At 32.6% G+C, this 14838-nt stretch overlaps 1 protein-coding gene across 1 annotated transcript; it reads left to right on the top strand.

Moving 5' to 3' along the window:
* Window positions 1-893: 893 nt before the first annotated feature.
* Window positions 894-2162, top strand: Asppvi_009011 (uncharacterized protein; the record flags this gene model as incomplete). Its single annotated transcript, XM_043304873.1, has 1 exon — window positions 894-2162. The coding sequence occupies one exon, from the start codon at window positions 894-896 to the stop codon at window positions 2160-2162; it is 1269 nt and encodes a 422-aa protein (XP_043160808.1).
* Between the last annotated feature and the right edge of the window lie 12676 nt (window positions 2163-14838).

Below are 14838 nucleotides of genomic sequence, written 5' to 3'. Positions count from 1 at the left end.
TATTTGCAGTTGCACCGTTGGGAGTCGGCTGGATCCTGAGCGCTATCGTGAGAATTATGGGGCCGAGGTTTCTGAAGAGTGGGTTTGGAAAGGCATCTGAAGACATAAATCTGCTTGAAAAAGATTTAACCTCTTCAACGTCGTCCATGGTATGTGAAATATGGAACGGTCACCATGTGGCAAGGATCGCTGGGAGCGCAAAAATAGAAGAGTTCTATATTGATTACGATAATTTTATCGAACCACAACGCCAGAGAGAAGTCTATTGTCTTGCTGGTAAGTTCTGCCATTAGGGAAAGCAAGGAAATTACTGAGATAGTGCAGACCCTCCGCGTGAATTGCGAATAGACCCAAAGCGGCCACCGAACATCTTGTTGAACCTCAGGCCCAAAGCCAAATGGCTTACAACTCAAGTTGGCTGCATAATTGCCTGCATTTTTGAGGCTGGGTTTCTGGTACTTGCTTCGATGATGAAATTCAATTCCTCCCTACGATCGAGGTTCGGAGGGATTCCGCATTATGCCTACATCTGCACAGTCGCAGGAACTGTTTTGCTGGCAATAGGTCTCATCGTATGCGCTATTACTATTAGCCGAGCCTCAGTGGTCATCAAGGGAAAGAAATCCAAATATATACAAACTAGGAAATCTTTCACTTGTTGGCTCCAGCGAGGGACCGGTGACGCCGCTCCACATCATACATCCTATATTATCGCCAAAGAGACTGGCGATGAGATTATCGAGTCGTACAGAAATAGCGCTTTCTGGGACAGAAAGAGTAGGGCAAGAGATCTTTTTTGTTTACTCATTCTATTGTGCATTGGGGCTGGATATGTTGTTCAGGTTATTGGCGTGGCAGGGATGCATTGGCCGACTCAGATCACGCTATTCAGTATGACCTTACTTATGGCGGGAATACGGATGTTCCTCCACCAGACCGTGCGTCCATCTATAGCTCACCAAACGTTTTATCAGCATGAGATGGATTGGCTGGCGATAGAAGTGACACTTGACCCCGATTTTAAAAAGTTTTCGGAGCAAAAGCCACTCCCAGTCTGGGCTTTGTACGGTGGACATTCTGCGGACGCTTGCAAAGCTCCCTTGCCAAGTGAGCAAAATGCGGTGAAGTCGACCAAATTACTCGAAAAAAGAGCTCGAATAGCTGACATATGTCAATGGGAATGTCCCTCAACTGAGATGGCGCAGAACCTTGCCATTTCAATTGAAAGTGTGGCGAACGTTTGGCTCCCAGAATCAACCGTTCAGGAATTCCAATGGTGTGTGGTTGTCGATCTTGGAGAGCGCAAAGAGAAACCGACTTTCTGTCTAGCTTACTCAAGCAAACGGAAACGCTGGGAATTTCGAAAAGAAGAGAGACAACGGCTGGAATCAGCTTTGTCACTTTGGCTTTATTACGACAAATCAGTCAGGAGCAAAAGGTTCACGAAGAACTTTGAAAGATCCCTGCTTCTCTTAGGTCTCAGTCAAAATAGTGACGTGCTCTTCAAAGTGCTTCAACAAAGGATGGGAAAAGGTGCAATGGCAAAGCTTTGCTTCGTGAAACCCTTTCTCCAAACGGACGCCAATGAAGGCGAGGACGACGACTACAATGAGGATTATGAGGAGGAAGAATCTGTTTTCTCAAAACCCGAGAAAAAAAGTTGCAAACGAAACAGAATTGTCGGCATATATAATGGAGGAGGATTACAGAGTCCGACTTTCTACCAAGAAAATACGGCAACTGGGCAAGACCGCGAGCTAGTGGTCAAATTGATCCGGCCCAGATTGCATACCTTTAGGTCGGCGGGTCGATATCCAACGACGTTAAACAATTACATCCCTGGGGCACTATCTACGATGAATCTTGTACAGCTCTATGCTCAACACATATTCCTGGCCTTTGCCTGGGCATTTGTCGACAAATTCCAGTCCGACCTTAGGGTCCCTAAGAATGCGTTCGAAGAAGATAGTCTTGAAGATTTGGAACAATTGGCGTCCCGCGTGGAGTTAACTCATTTGGGAGACATACAAGACATTATTCTATGTCTGCTTTCACCGTTGATCCATTTTGGTGTCTTGGGAATGGAGAGAATGATAGCAGACCCAGAGGCTCTGAGGCCTTGGGTGTCCCAAACGCGAGAAAACCCTACAAGTCGATCCTGATGTGAGCAAGAAGTGCAACGCTAAGAGTCATTCAATAGAATATTCGTGGATGTATGGAGGAGCGCGGAAAGTAATACACTTTTATGAATATTCAGTAGTTGACTGACAGAGATGGAATATCCTAGCCCATTCCGAAAGGCGGTTACAACTCATCCCCGTTCCCAACGAACGGATACCCAACCAGGCTCCAAGCTTCCTTGATCTCCTTTTCATATTCAGCATTTTGGATAGTAAGGTCTGCGATTTCTTTGAATGTACCGTCTTCGCTGAGTTTACCGCTTGTCAGAGCCTTATACCAAATACGACCAGCAGTTTCCCAGACATACCCTCCAATCATCTTGCAAGCCTGGTAGAGGGCATGGTTTAGGATACCAGAGTTAATATAGATGCTATATGATTATTTGTGATTGGAAGCTTTTGGATGTCCTTCCAATGCACTGGTTAGGGGTCAGATCCAACTCTACTATCATTATAAGCTATCCCAGGTGCCTTCATATCACATAGAGCTCTACCATTAATACCATCGGCCTAAATACCTCCCCCATTCAGCCAGTTGAATTAATCTGCAGTCTGTAGATGCTCTGGGTCATTCCCCCATTGCTTAGCCATAATTCCCAAGACATCAGCAAGTGACTCATTCAAGGCCACTCTGAAAGCTGTACTTAAGTAGGCTTGAGTACTGAACCACCCCATGAGTAAGCTCATGGGCAATGACATCTAGATTATCTGTAAAGCCATTAAAGTGAATACTATCTCCATCACCAAAAACCATTTCTCTGCTGTCCCAGAGGGCATTCGCATAATGATTAGAAGAAGCTGGGCATAAGAATGCACTTTCTGTCAATTTGTAGTCAAGAAGACGATATTATTGTGCTTAAAAACCCTGAATGCTACTCCTGGAATACTCCTATTACATTAATAAAACCTGCGTTCTGCCCTTATATTATGACTTTTAAGGATACAAAAGCCATTTATTAGATTCTATCGCTTCCCCTGTCCACTAAAAATAGAGAGAAGTCACATATGGCCAAAATGTATTTTAATATGCTGAAGTTTGCTACCTAGAGCCCAGTTCTTATCCCATGCAAAGCTGAGTGCTGTGCTTGAAGGCTCTGCACGAATCTCAAGATTGACTGCCTCTTTTGCGGCGCCATCTTCTGCAGGGCCCTCTTCTGCAGCATTATTGGTGGTGAGGGCGTTCTGTCCTTATCCTAGCGTGGTTGATACAGTAAAGCTGGTCTCTAACAAGGCAAACAGCAGCGGTATCCTACCACTGTGGCCACTGAGAACCAACCGTTTGAGTAGACTATGATATAAAGCTGAAGTATAATTCAGCTGGGGTATCTGCCTTGGATATGGGCCATCTGATGGACCTCTAGAAGCATTAAGGGCCAACCAAGAACTCATCATGGTCATGATGCACTTGTTGTTCTGTTACTGGCCCTGCTTGCAGCAGCAGTGGCCCACCTTGAGGACATCCTGTGATGATCATTGATCCCCCAAGACCAAGACTGGGCAAAGCGGGTATTACTTAATGATTCGGCTGGAACATCAAGGGTTCTATATTTGTACTCATACAGGTGGCTGTGGGAACAGAGTTTGCTAGGTATTACAGACTGTGCTGTCATAGGTTGTAGACCTAGGCAGGTGTTCCAGGTAACCCAACTGAAATATGTGTTAAACCTAACTTGGGCTGGGTTTTAGACTTAAGGGGGGTATTCTAGGTTAGGTTCTAGGCTTTTATATAGAACCTAACTAGGTTTAGGTAACCTAGTTAGGTAGATAAACTAGATAAACATTAAAGATTATATAATATATATTAATTATATAGTCCTATCTTATATTTATAGGTATTTAAACTATATATCTAAGTAGGAGAGTAATTATTCTAGTTACCCTTCTATTTCTTCTCTAACTATTATAAGCTAGAATTCTAGTATAGGGCTATACTCTAACTAATTCTAATAGGCTATAAAGGAATAAAGTAGAATTACTAAAGAAGAAAGAAGCTAGATATAGGTAGCTTATATTATATATAGTAGAAAGGCTACTGAATGCTTAAGCTTACTAAGTACTTATAATCTATCTTAGGTACTAATAAAGTCCTATCTAAGGTAGATACTAGCTCAAGGTCCTGTCTAAGGTAGATACTAGCTTAAGGTCCTATCTAAGGTAGACACTAGCTTAAGGTCCTGTCTAAGGTAGATATTAGCTTAAGATCCTATCTAAGGTGGACACTAGCTTAATTATATAGCCTAGTACTAATTAATATACTAATTAACTCTTACTATATAACTATAGCTATATATATATAGTGTATGTCATAGGTTAGCTTATAATAATAATAACTAATAATAAAGGAACTAATTATCCTTATACCTTATATACTTCTAATTTTATCTAGAGATATGCTATTATATATTAGGTAAAGGAAGAATTACTTTATTATTTAATAGAAATAGTTCCTAGCCCTCTTACTCCCTATTAGATACTATACTCCTTTATCTCTTAGTTATAACTTAAGAGGTAGTAAATATTACAGAATATAGTTTAGATATAGATTTCTTTATTACTTAGGTATAATATAGATAATTAGCTAGTTCTTATTATATAATCCTGCTCAGTTATTTACCTTTACTACATAGTTATATACTATATAGTTATATTTTTACATACTTAGTTATATTACCTAGTTAAATATATTAAAGATATTTATATAATATCTATTTCTTTCTTAATTAATCTAACTATAGTTAGATTTAGTGCCTTGTATTATGCCTTTAGTATTTAGTTAGTTATATAGTACTTAGTTAGTTATATAGTACTGTAAAGGTTTGGCTACAGCCCAGCCACCTAGTTATGCAGTCACCCCTTGCTTCATAATTGTTTATTTGTTTTCAGTCTCCTATTTCCATACCTTGAGCTGTTTTCGAATCATTGCTGAATGCATCCAGGATGGTTAGTAAAGATAAATAGTATCCCCCTTATCTAATACTTGAGAAGACAAGGATTAGTTTTATATATATATAATCTACTACTCTCTACTATTCTCTCTTATTAATTATCATCACTAATTCTTACCTAGTCAACAGGCTATCTATCCTGTTATATAGATCTTTATAATTTCTAATCCTTCTTTCTTTGACTACCTAAGTATTAGTATAATGCCTGCTAATTTTAACCATAAAGCTATTACTTCTACTATTTTATTAGTAGAATAATATAATTCTACTAGAGAAATATCCCTAAATCTAAGTAACTCCTCTACTCCTGCTAATTAACCTCAGGAATTAATAAGTATAAATTTATAATAAATCCTATAATAAATTACTAAACTTAAATATCTTTAGTAAATTTAAAGAGTTAATAGCCCTAAATAGCTTTACTACTAGAATAGCACCTCCTCTTCTACAGAAGATAAGTAGGAAATTAAATTTAAGAATCTTTCTATCTTTACTATTAAGTATTTACTTTAAAAGAGGGAAGAATAGCTCTAGGATATAGAATATATATTCTAAGGTGCCCTAAAAAAATATAGCCCTAATAAATTTAAAATTATTACTACTATTTTATAAATAGATTCTACCTACAGGTAGTAATAGTATATTAAGATCTATAAAATATTAATAGAGAGATAATAAGAAGCTAAAGATTTATAGTAGTTCTTTAAGAACTAGACCCTAAGTCTAATTTAAGATACTAAAACTATTAAGGCTAATATTATTATTAAATTATATTAGGCTTATTAATAGCTAGATAAGGACCCTAGAGAGTTTTATTATTATCTAGATTCTCTAGAATAATATTTTCCTTAATAAGATAAGAAGTAATAAGCTCTGGCCTTCTTTAGTAGCCTTATACTAGAGTTATATACCTATATCTAAGAGTACCTAGATAAACTACTAGATACTTAAGATAAAATAGTATCTATAGCCTTAAAATACTATACCTTTCTATAGAAATAATAAAAATAAAAGAGAAAGAATACTAGAAGACTATAAGAAGGGAAACCCTAAGATAGCAACCTATTTAAATACTTTTAAAGTAATCCTAAGAGGTTTATAAAACTAAAATAAAACTAACTTAGTAAGGATAGGAACCCCTTAAAGTATTATAAATATAGAAGTAAGGAATATCTTACTAATTAATATACTATAAGAAATACTAAAGTCTAATCTATTATAGAAAATAATAAAGGATTAGAGTAAGACCTATATCTCTAACCTCCTACCTAGAAGTAGGGACTACTAGTTATTTCTATATTCTAATATAACTAGCTAACAGCCTTAAGATATATACTAATCTTAATAGTTATACTAAGGTTAATATTATTAGTATTACCTTTATAAAATTATAAAAGCTATAGTAAGCTAGACTTACTGCCCCTATTATTAAGGTAGTTAATAACTTTATTACTCCTACTTATAGAGTTTAGACTTTAGAAGGTCCCTATTATTACCTATAACTCTAGGGATAATAGGCAGAGCTTTAAGTAAGCTTATATAACTATTAATTAAGATCTATAATCTAAAGGAAGTCCTATCCTTTTCTTAATAACTATATTATAAGACCTCTGCATCTACCTATTACTATAGAATTACTAATAGTAGTTTAAAATATTAACCTTTTCCCTAATAACTCCTTAAAAGTTTAGGAAACTATATTATAACTATATAATAGTATTTATATTAGTTAAACTACCTAAAGAGGTATAGCTTTCTAAGGAAGAGAAGAATAATAAATATTACTCTCTTAAGAATATACCTCTAGAACTAGCTAGGTTCTATAATATATTCTTATTAGAGAAATTAAAAATTATACCCTCTTATTCTTCTTAGGATTATACTATTAATATAAACCCTAATAAATTACTACTATTTAGTCTACTATACCCCTTATCCCAGGCAGAACTTCAGGAATTAAAGGAATATCTAGATAAGAATATTATATATAGAAGAATATAGCCTTTAAAGAGCCCTGCTAGAGCCCCTATTCTCTTTATTCTAAAGAAAGATAGAGGGTTAAGACTCTGTATAGACTATTAAGGACTTAATAAAATAATAGTAAAGAATTAATATCTACTACCCCTTATATTAGAGATTCTTAACTAAATCTTAGGGGCTAAATACTTTAGTAAGATTAATATCTAAGATACTTACTATTAAATCTATATTAAAGAAGGAGATAAGTAGAAGATAGCCTTTTATACCTAATATAGTTACTATAAGTATATAATTATGCCTTTTAGCTATACTAATACACTAGCCATCTTCTAAAATTATATTAATACTACCCTATATAATATCCTTAATATCTTTTATATAACTTATCTTAATAATATCCTAATTTTCTCCTAAATAAGAGAAGAATATACTAAATATATCTATTAAGTCTTAGAAAGACTATAGAAGGTAAAGCTTTATATTAAACCCTCTAAATATACCTTCTACCAAAATTATATTAAATTTCTAGGATATATTATTTCAGCTAATAGTATATCTATAGATATAAGCTAGGTAGAAACTATTATTATATAGGAGGAACCCTATAGTTATTATAATATCTAAGTCTTCTTAGGTTTCTATAACTTTTATTAATAATTTATTAGGAATTATTTCTTAATTACTTTATCTTTAATTAATCTCCTAAGAGGAATAAAAGAAGGAAAGAAACTAGGACTAATAAAGTTTAACCTTATTAAGAAGCTAGTATTTTAAAGACTTATTATAGCCTTTTAGGTAGTACTACTACTATACTACTTTAATTTAGCTCTACTAATCTAGATAGAGATAGATACTTTAAAGGATAGTATAGCTAGTATCCTCTTCTAACTAGATAAATAAAGAAGATAGCATTCCATTACCTTCTAGTTAAGAAAGTTTATAGGAGCTAAACTTAATTAGGTAATACTAGATAAAGAACTATTTACTATTATTTACTTCTTTAAATATTAGTAATAGTATATTAAAGGAGCTATATATTAGATAGAGGTCCTTTTTAATTATATTAATCTATAAAAGTTTATAAAATAACTAAAGCTAAATAGTAGACAGGCCTATTAGTTAATTTTATTAATGCTATTTAATTTTATTATTAAGTATTAAAAGGGGAAGGCTAACCCTACTAATATACTAATAAGATAATATAGTAATTAGACTATACTATAGTCTAATAATAATAATATTATTATACTAATTTATAGATAAATAGTTGCTGTATAGTCACTAAGGACTAAGGGTTAAGATAACTATAAACTAGAGCTAGGTAATAGGCTATTAGAGCTCTATAATTATAAAGACTATCTATAGCAGGAGCTAACTTACTAAGATAATCTATAGTAATTAGCTAATAATTATTTAATGCTATATACTTTAGTTAAGTATACTGCTTAAAAGGAAAGTATTTATAGATATAAAACTACTAAAAATCTAAAGGGTTTAATTAAGTAAATATAAAGTAAAGACCCTAAGGTATAATATTAAATTATTACTATAATGTACTATAAGGTAAAAATATTAGAATATTAATTCTAAAGACCTTCTAAGATTTAAAAGCAAGTTATTTGTGCCTAATACTAAACAACTAAAGAACTAATTAATTAGTATCTAGTTCTACTATAATAAACCACTAGCTGGTTATTTTAGCAGAAACTATATAGAAGCCTTGCTAAGGCAAAAGTTTCACTGGATAAACCTATAAAATAATATTAAAATATATATTAAAGAATATCTAATATGCTAAGGCACTATAGCACTAAGGCATAGGCCTTATAGTAAACTTAATTCATTACTGTAACTATCCTATCTATTTACTAAACTATTAATAGATTTTATAACTGGACTTCTAACAGTATTAAATAGGATTAATCTAGTTAATAGTATTCTGATTATAGTTAATAGATTCTCTAAATAGTCCCTTCTTTTCCCTATTTTAATAATAATAACTATAGCAGAACTAGCAGAGCTATTCTACTAAGAAGTTAAATTAAAATTTAGACTATCTAATAGTATTATTTTAGACTAAGGACTAGTCTTTACTAGTAAATTCTAGGGGAATCTATACTATATTATAATAATTAAATAAAGACTATTAACTGTATTTTATGCCTAAACTAATAGCTAAATAGAATAAATAAACTAAGTTCTTAAAAGATATCTCTATTACTTTATTAATAAAGAATAAAGTAACTAGGTAACTCTGCTAAGAGAAGCTAAATTTATTATAAATTAAGTAATTAATATATTACTAAATAAATCCCTATTTAAAATCTTACTAGGTTATAATCTAGACTTTTATATATATATTAAGGACAGTACTATAGGGGGAGAGATCCTAGCTATAATAGTATAAGTATAAAAACTTTTATATCTTTAAGAAAGATTAAAGGAATAATAATATAAGGCTAGTAAAATATAAGTAAAGTACTATAATAAATATTATAAAGAGTTAATACTAGAAAAGGGATAACTAGTAGGGCTATTAATAAAGAATCTTAAGTTAAAGGTTCTAAGTAAGAAGCTAGCACCTACCTTTATTAGATCTTTTTAAGTATTAGATACTATTAGTTTATAAGTATATTATCTTACTTTACCTATAAAATATAATTAAATATATAATATCTTTTATATATTATACTTAGAACTATAAAATTAGGTAAAGTATAACTAGTTACTACTAATACCAGAGCTMAAAGATAATGATAAATAGGAGGTTAAAGAGGTTAAGGATAGTTATATTATTAAAGATAAGTAGTACTATTTAGTTAAATAGAAAGACTAGCCCTTAGAATACAACTAGTGGATTTATACTAATAATATAGCTAATACACAAGAAGTAATACAGAAATATAAGAAAAGAATTACTACTATTAACTAATATAAAGGTGCTGGGAAGGCTTAGCTAAAGCTAAGTATAATAGATAAAGGCAGAATATAATACTAACTTAAATATCTTTAAGTACTAAAGGAAAAGACTAATTAATATTAGCTAGATAAGCCTGGCTAGTAGCTACTATTTTATTACTATAGAAATAGATACTAATTACCCTAATCTCTTCTATAAAGAAAAGGAGGGCGGTAGCCCAGGCTATATACCTAGTATTACCAGGTATAAGTTAAAGAGCTTTAGCTAAATAATAGACAGCCTAATTATTAATAGTAGCCCCACTGTCTAKGTACTAAATATAAGCTAATTTAGTATAATAACCTTTAAGGAATTTATTATACTCATTACTCTATAATAATATTAGTATTAAGATAGCTTAATAGTAATAAATTAATCTAGAAACTTATACACTATTCCTTTTTCTTTCCTATAATGCTATATAACTAACAGTGGCTCTACTCTATATTTTTAAAGGCATTAATAAGCCTAAAAAGGATAACTAAAAAGTCTATAAAGAGGCTTAGATCCTAGGTATACTAGGTATTAAAGAACGCAGTATACTATTTAATAATAGTAGATAGGTTAAGGGTATTTCTAGCTATTCTAGGCGCGGCCTAAAGAAATAACTATTAATATTAAAAATAATATATAAGATTAATAAAATATATAGGTTCACAGAGCAAGTAGTAGGTGTTATACTAGGTATACTTTATAGAAGTACTATCTATAAGCTTATAGTTAACTTTAAAAAGAAAGCCCCCCTAGGGGTCAAAGTTCTTTAATATAGTATAGAGGTAATATATATACTAATACTTTCTATAAGTAATAGTATTTACTATAATAAAACTTAATAGCAAGAAACATAAAGAAGAAGCAAAATATAGTAGAAATAAAAGAGAGATTATAAGGTTTAAAAGGACCTAAATCTTAGGTATTAATAAATAAAAAGGAACTATAATACTAAAGAAAATACTATAATATAAAAGAGAAGCATTAATATATAAAGTTAAAAGAAGAGAAAATATAAATAAAGATATAATTAAGATAAATATACTATAGTTATTACCTATAATAATATTATTTACTACCACACCATAGTACATAATAATAAAGAATATAATAAATTTTAAAATATATAAAGCTAATATAATAGAAGTATTATATCTACCCTATAATTAGTTATCTCTATTAATAATATTATATTATATTAACTATTATAATATTATTTACTTCTTTAGGAAATTTTAAGGTTATTTAACTCTGACTAAGGATAGTTATTATAATAGGAAGGGGTATAATTATAAAGGTTTAGCTATAGCCTAGCCACCTAGTTATATAGTCATCCCTTGCTTTATAATTATTTTTAGTCTCCTATTTCTATACCTTGAGCTGTTTTCAAATCATTACTAAATATATTTAGGATAGTTAGTAAAGATAAATAGTATCCCCCTTATCTGATACTCAAGAAGATAAGGATTAGTTTTGTATATATATAATCTACTACTCTCTACTATTCTCTCTTATTGATTATCATTACTAATTCTTACCTAGTCAACAGGCTATCTACCCTGTTATGTAGAACTTCACAAGTACTTAGTTAGTTATATAGTACTCAGTTTAGAGTTGCATAACCGAACTGCTAAAATCAAATCCGACCCTCACTGAACTCACAGCAGTGAGGGTTCGGTTCTAAGCCTATGGAATTGCACTGGTTTCGGTTTCCCTAGGTTGGAACTAATTCAAGTTTGGTTAAAACTGTTAGTTTTAATTTTTGAGGATTTATCAGATTTGACTAACCAACCCTCACTATTTTGGATAGAAATCACTAATTTCTAGGATATATCTAATAATTTTAATATCACTAGATAGCCCTATATCTAGGCTATCTAAATATATAAATATTAATTCAAAATACCTAGTTGTTGCTTAGATATAAGAGAATAATCATTTCTGTTACAGGTTGGTATGAAAGTGGTGATGATTTATATATATATATATATCAACCTTTGATAATCACTATGATCTAATAATAATTTTAACCACTATCTATTTAACCCTATAGATATTAAATCAATATTTTAGACATAGATTATTATAATGATAAATACTATATATTTTATATAAAAATATTAATTTTCTATAAGTATAGTAATAGTATGGTAGATAGTATAGCAGTTAATAATTATTTAAAATTTCAAAACAGCAAAAATTCACTAAATAATAGTGGTTTAACTCACCCAAAATTAAACTAAATCTAACTATGGTTAGTTAGTAGGGACCTAGCTAGGCCTATCTAGGCCTAGTAGCGGGTTTTTGCGGTTAAACTTGAACCAAATCAGAATAGATCAGGTTTGGTTCTGATTTCTAAGATTTGGACTCGAAATCACAGTGGTTTAGTTCCAACCCTAGTTAGACTCGCCCGAACTCGGACCAAATGCAACTCTAACTCAGTTAGTTATATAGTACTTGGTTAGTTATATAGTACTTAGTTAGTTATATAGTTCTTATGCACATTCTTAGTTATATTAAATCTATTAAAGCTATATATCCTTTCTTAATCTAACTATAGTTAGATTTAGTATATTTAGATTATTAATAGGTATGAGAGGGCTAATATAATATATTATAGTTACTATTATATATAAATACTTATAATATATATATATATATTTATATATTTTATTATATATCTAGCTGTAAACTATGAACTCACCTAATATATCTTAAATCTATTACTTACTAGGTTAAGATGAAACCTCTGCATCTCTACTCTTATATAAATAATATTTTAAATCAAAATAATTAGTATATAAAGAGATATTATCACATCTTCTAAGCTCAATATATATAGTTAAGAATAGTAGTTTATCTAACTCAAAACCACACTGAATCTAACCATAGTTAGTTAGTATAGGCCTAGCTATGCCTAGCTAGGCCTAGCTATGGTTTTTTATAGTGAAACTGCAACCAACCTGCATTGAATTTAATTTGGATTTGATTTCTAAAATTTCAACTCAAAATCGCAGCGGTTCGGTTCCAACTAAGGTTGGACTCGCCCGAACTCGCACCAAATGCAACTCTATCTTGAAGAGCCACTCCTCTCTCTAGATATGGATCTTCAATCAACCACCAGCAAGATGTAATTAAAGCATAACAGCAAGTTGCTAGCACTATAATAGAGAAATAGGGAGGGTGATAAAGCTACCCTATCTAAGTCCCCTTATCACACCTCTGTAAGCTTAAGGTACACTAGCCACCATTAATAAGCTAAGCTTCTTAGGGTGGTGCAGGATCAACTTGGATGCACTGCTTCACAGAATATCACATAGGAAGACACCTTCTGATATGTTGCAAGATGGACCACTACCTCTAAAGCATGAGATATGCTGCAGGCAACAACACAGAAGAAGTTTATTAATTAATCAGTATGCTTTGCATTATTTTGTTTTTAACTTTCCCTACTATCTAGCTTTATTCTAAATATACATAATCTAGTGAAAATTTCCATTCCAATTATTGTTAGTTCATCATAACTTAGATGGTTTGCTGGCATGCTGCTGCTGTCTCAAAGTACACACTAAGTAGGAGCTACCCCCTCAGTTCTTATGGGAGTGGGGATCTTTGAGTAACCGGCGGGTTAGCGCCCATGATAAAATTATATTCTTAGAAGGCGAGAAAGCTAAGTAAGCATTTTAACATTTTGACATTTTACGCATTTGAATTTGCGACTTCTGATATTATGTCTTTTAATTTTATGGTCTTGGCCTTTCAATTTTTATGCGCTCCTCTCTATAAAGGTGGCGCCCGCTCCCATAGGTAATAATAACATGTTGACTTGTTGCGGATTTTTCATGCTTCATCAGTCTGATCATCCGCTTCAGGACCGCCACAGTATTTAGGGTTTTCAATAATAACATCGTTCAGACTCTCCTGGTTTAAGGGATACTCGACATTGGTCGAAACAATCTCTACAATTCCGTCACATAGCATCTGATGAGGCGGGGTAGAGCACCATATCTCTTGGACGACATCCAGGAAATTCTCCGATTTCCAATTTGACCTTTCCCGATCGACAATTCGGGTGGTTGCAGTTTTACGGTGAGGAAAGATCTAAACTTATTGGCGGCGGGTAAATATACGCGAAGATGGTTGCGAGCTCTATTTCGTCCGATGTGGAATCAATAGAATCACTTGCTTTACCGTAATTTTGGGTGCAGTCGATGATGGTGGTGATTTCATGACCTGACCCCTCCCCGAAACGATTTACAAGTATCCCATTATAGCTAATCCTTATGTGTGGCTAGATAGATTCGTTCCACTACATGAGGTCGAACTCAAGACACTTACGTTACAAATCTGTGATTGTTCCAATTTCTCCACCAGCTTGCGATAAGAGAGGGCTTGATGTCATTGTGGGAAGAGATCTTCCATTTACCCGGTAAAAGTATGCAAACGTCAGGTAATGCAAGCCCACAATTTAGATTGGGCTGGACTCATAAACTGATCATATTCCAACTCTCTCTGCAAACGGCTCCTCAAGCCATCCAGCGACGTAAGTAGGAACCAGAGAGTCTCAACTGAAAGGCTCTATATTGGACGCCGATACTACTTGCGTCATATCAATCCCATCTCCACAACTGGCCAATGTTATTTTAGTGAATGCTTTCTAGGCCCGCAAACTTGAATCGTTCTCCCGTTCTAGAACTCAAGGCATTGTTTCTATAAGCGGCGCAGCCCACGATTGACTTGAATCCGCTAGGTTAGCCGTTCTAGATATCAATTCCTCAGCACA

The sequence above is a fragment of the Aspergillus pseudoviridinutans genome, assembly GCF_018340605.1.
Source record: "Aspergillus pseudoviridinutans IFM 55266 DNA, scaffold_6, whole genome shotgun sequence".
NCBI classification, from domain to species: domain Eukaryota; kingdom Fungi; phylum Ascomycota; class Eurotiomycetes; order Eurotiales; family Aspergillaceae; genus Aspergillus; species Aspergillus pseudoviridinutans.
Note: the sequence above shows the minus strand (reverse complement) of the source record. Positions and strands in the feature narration are given on the sequence as shown.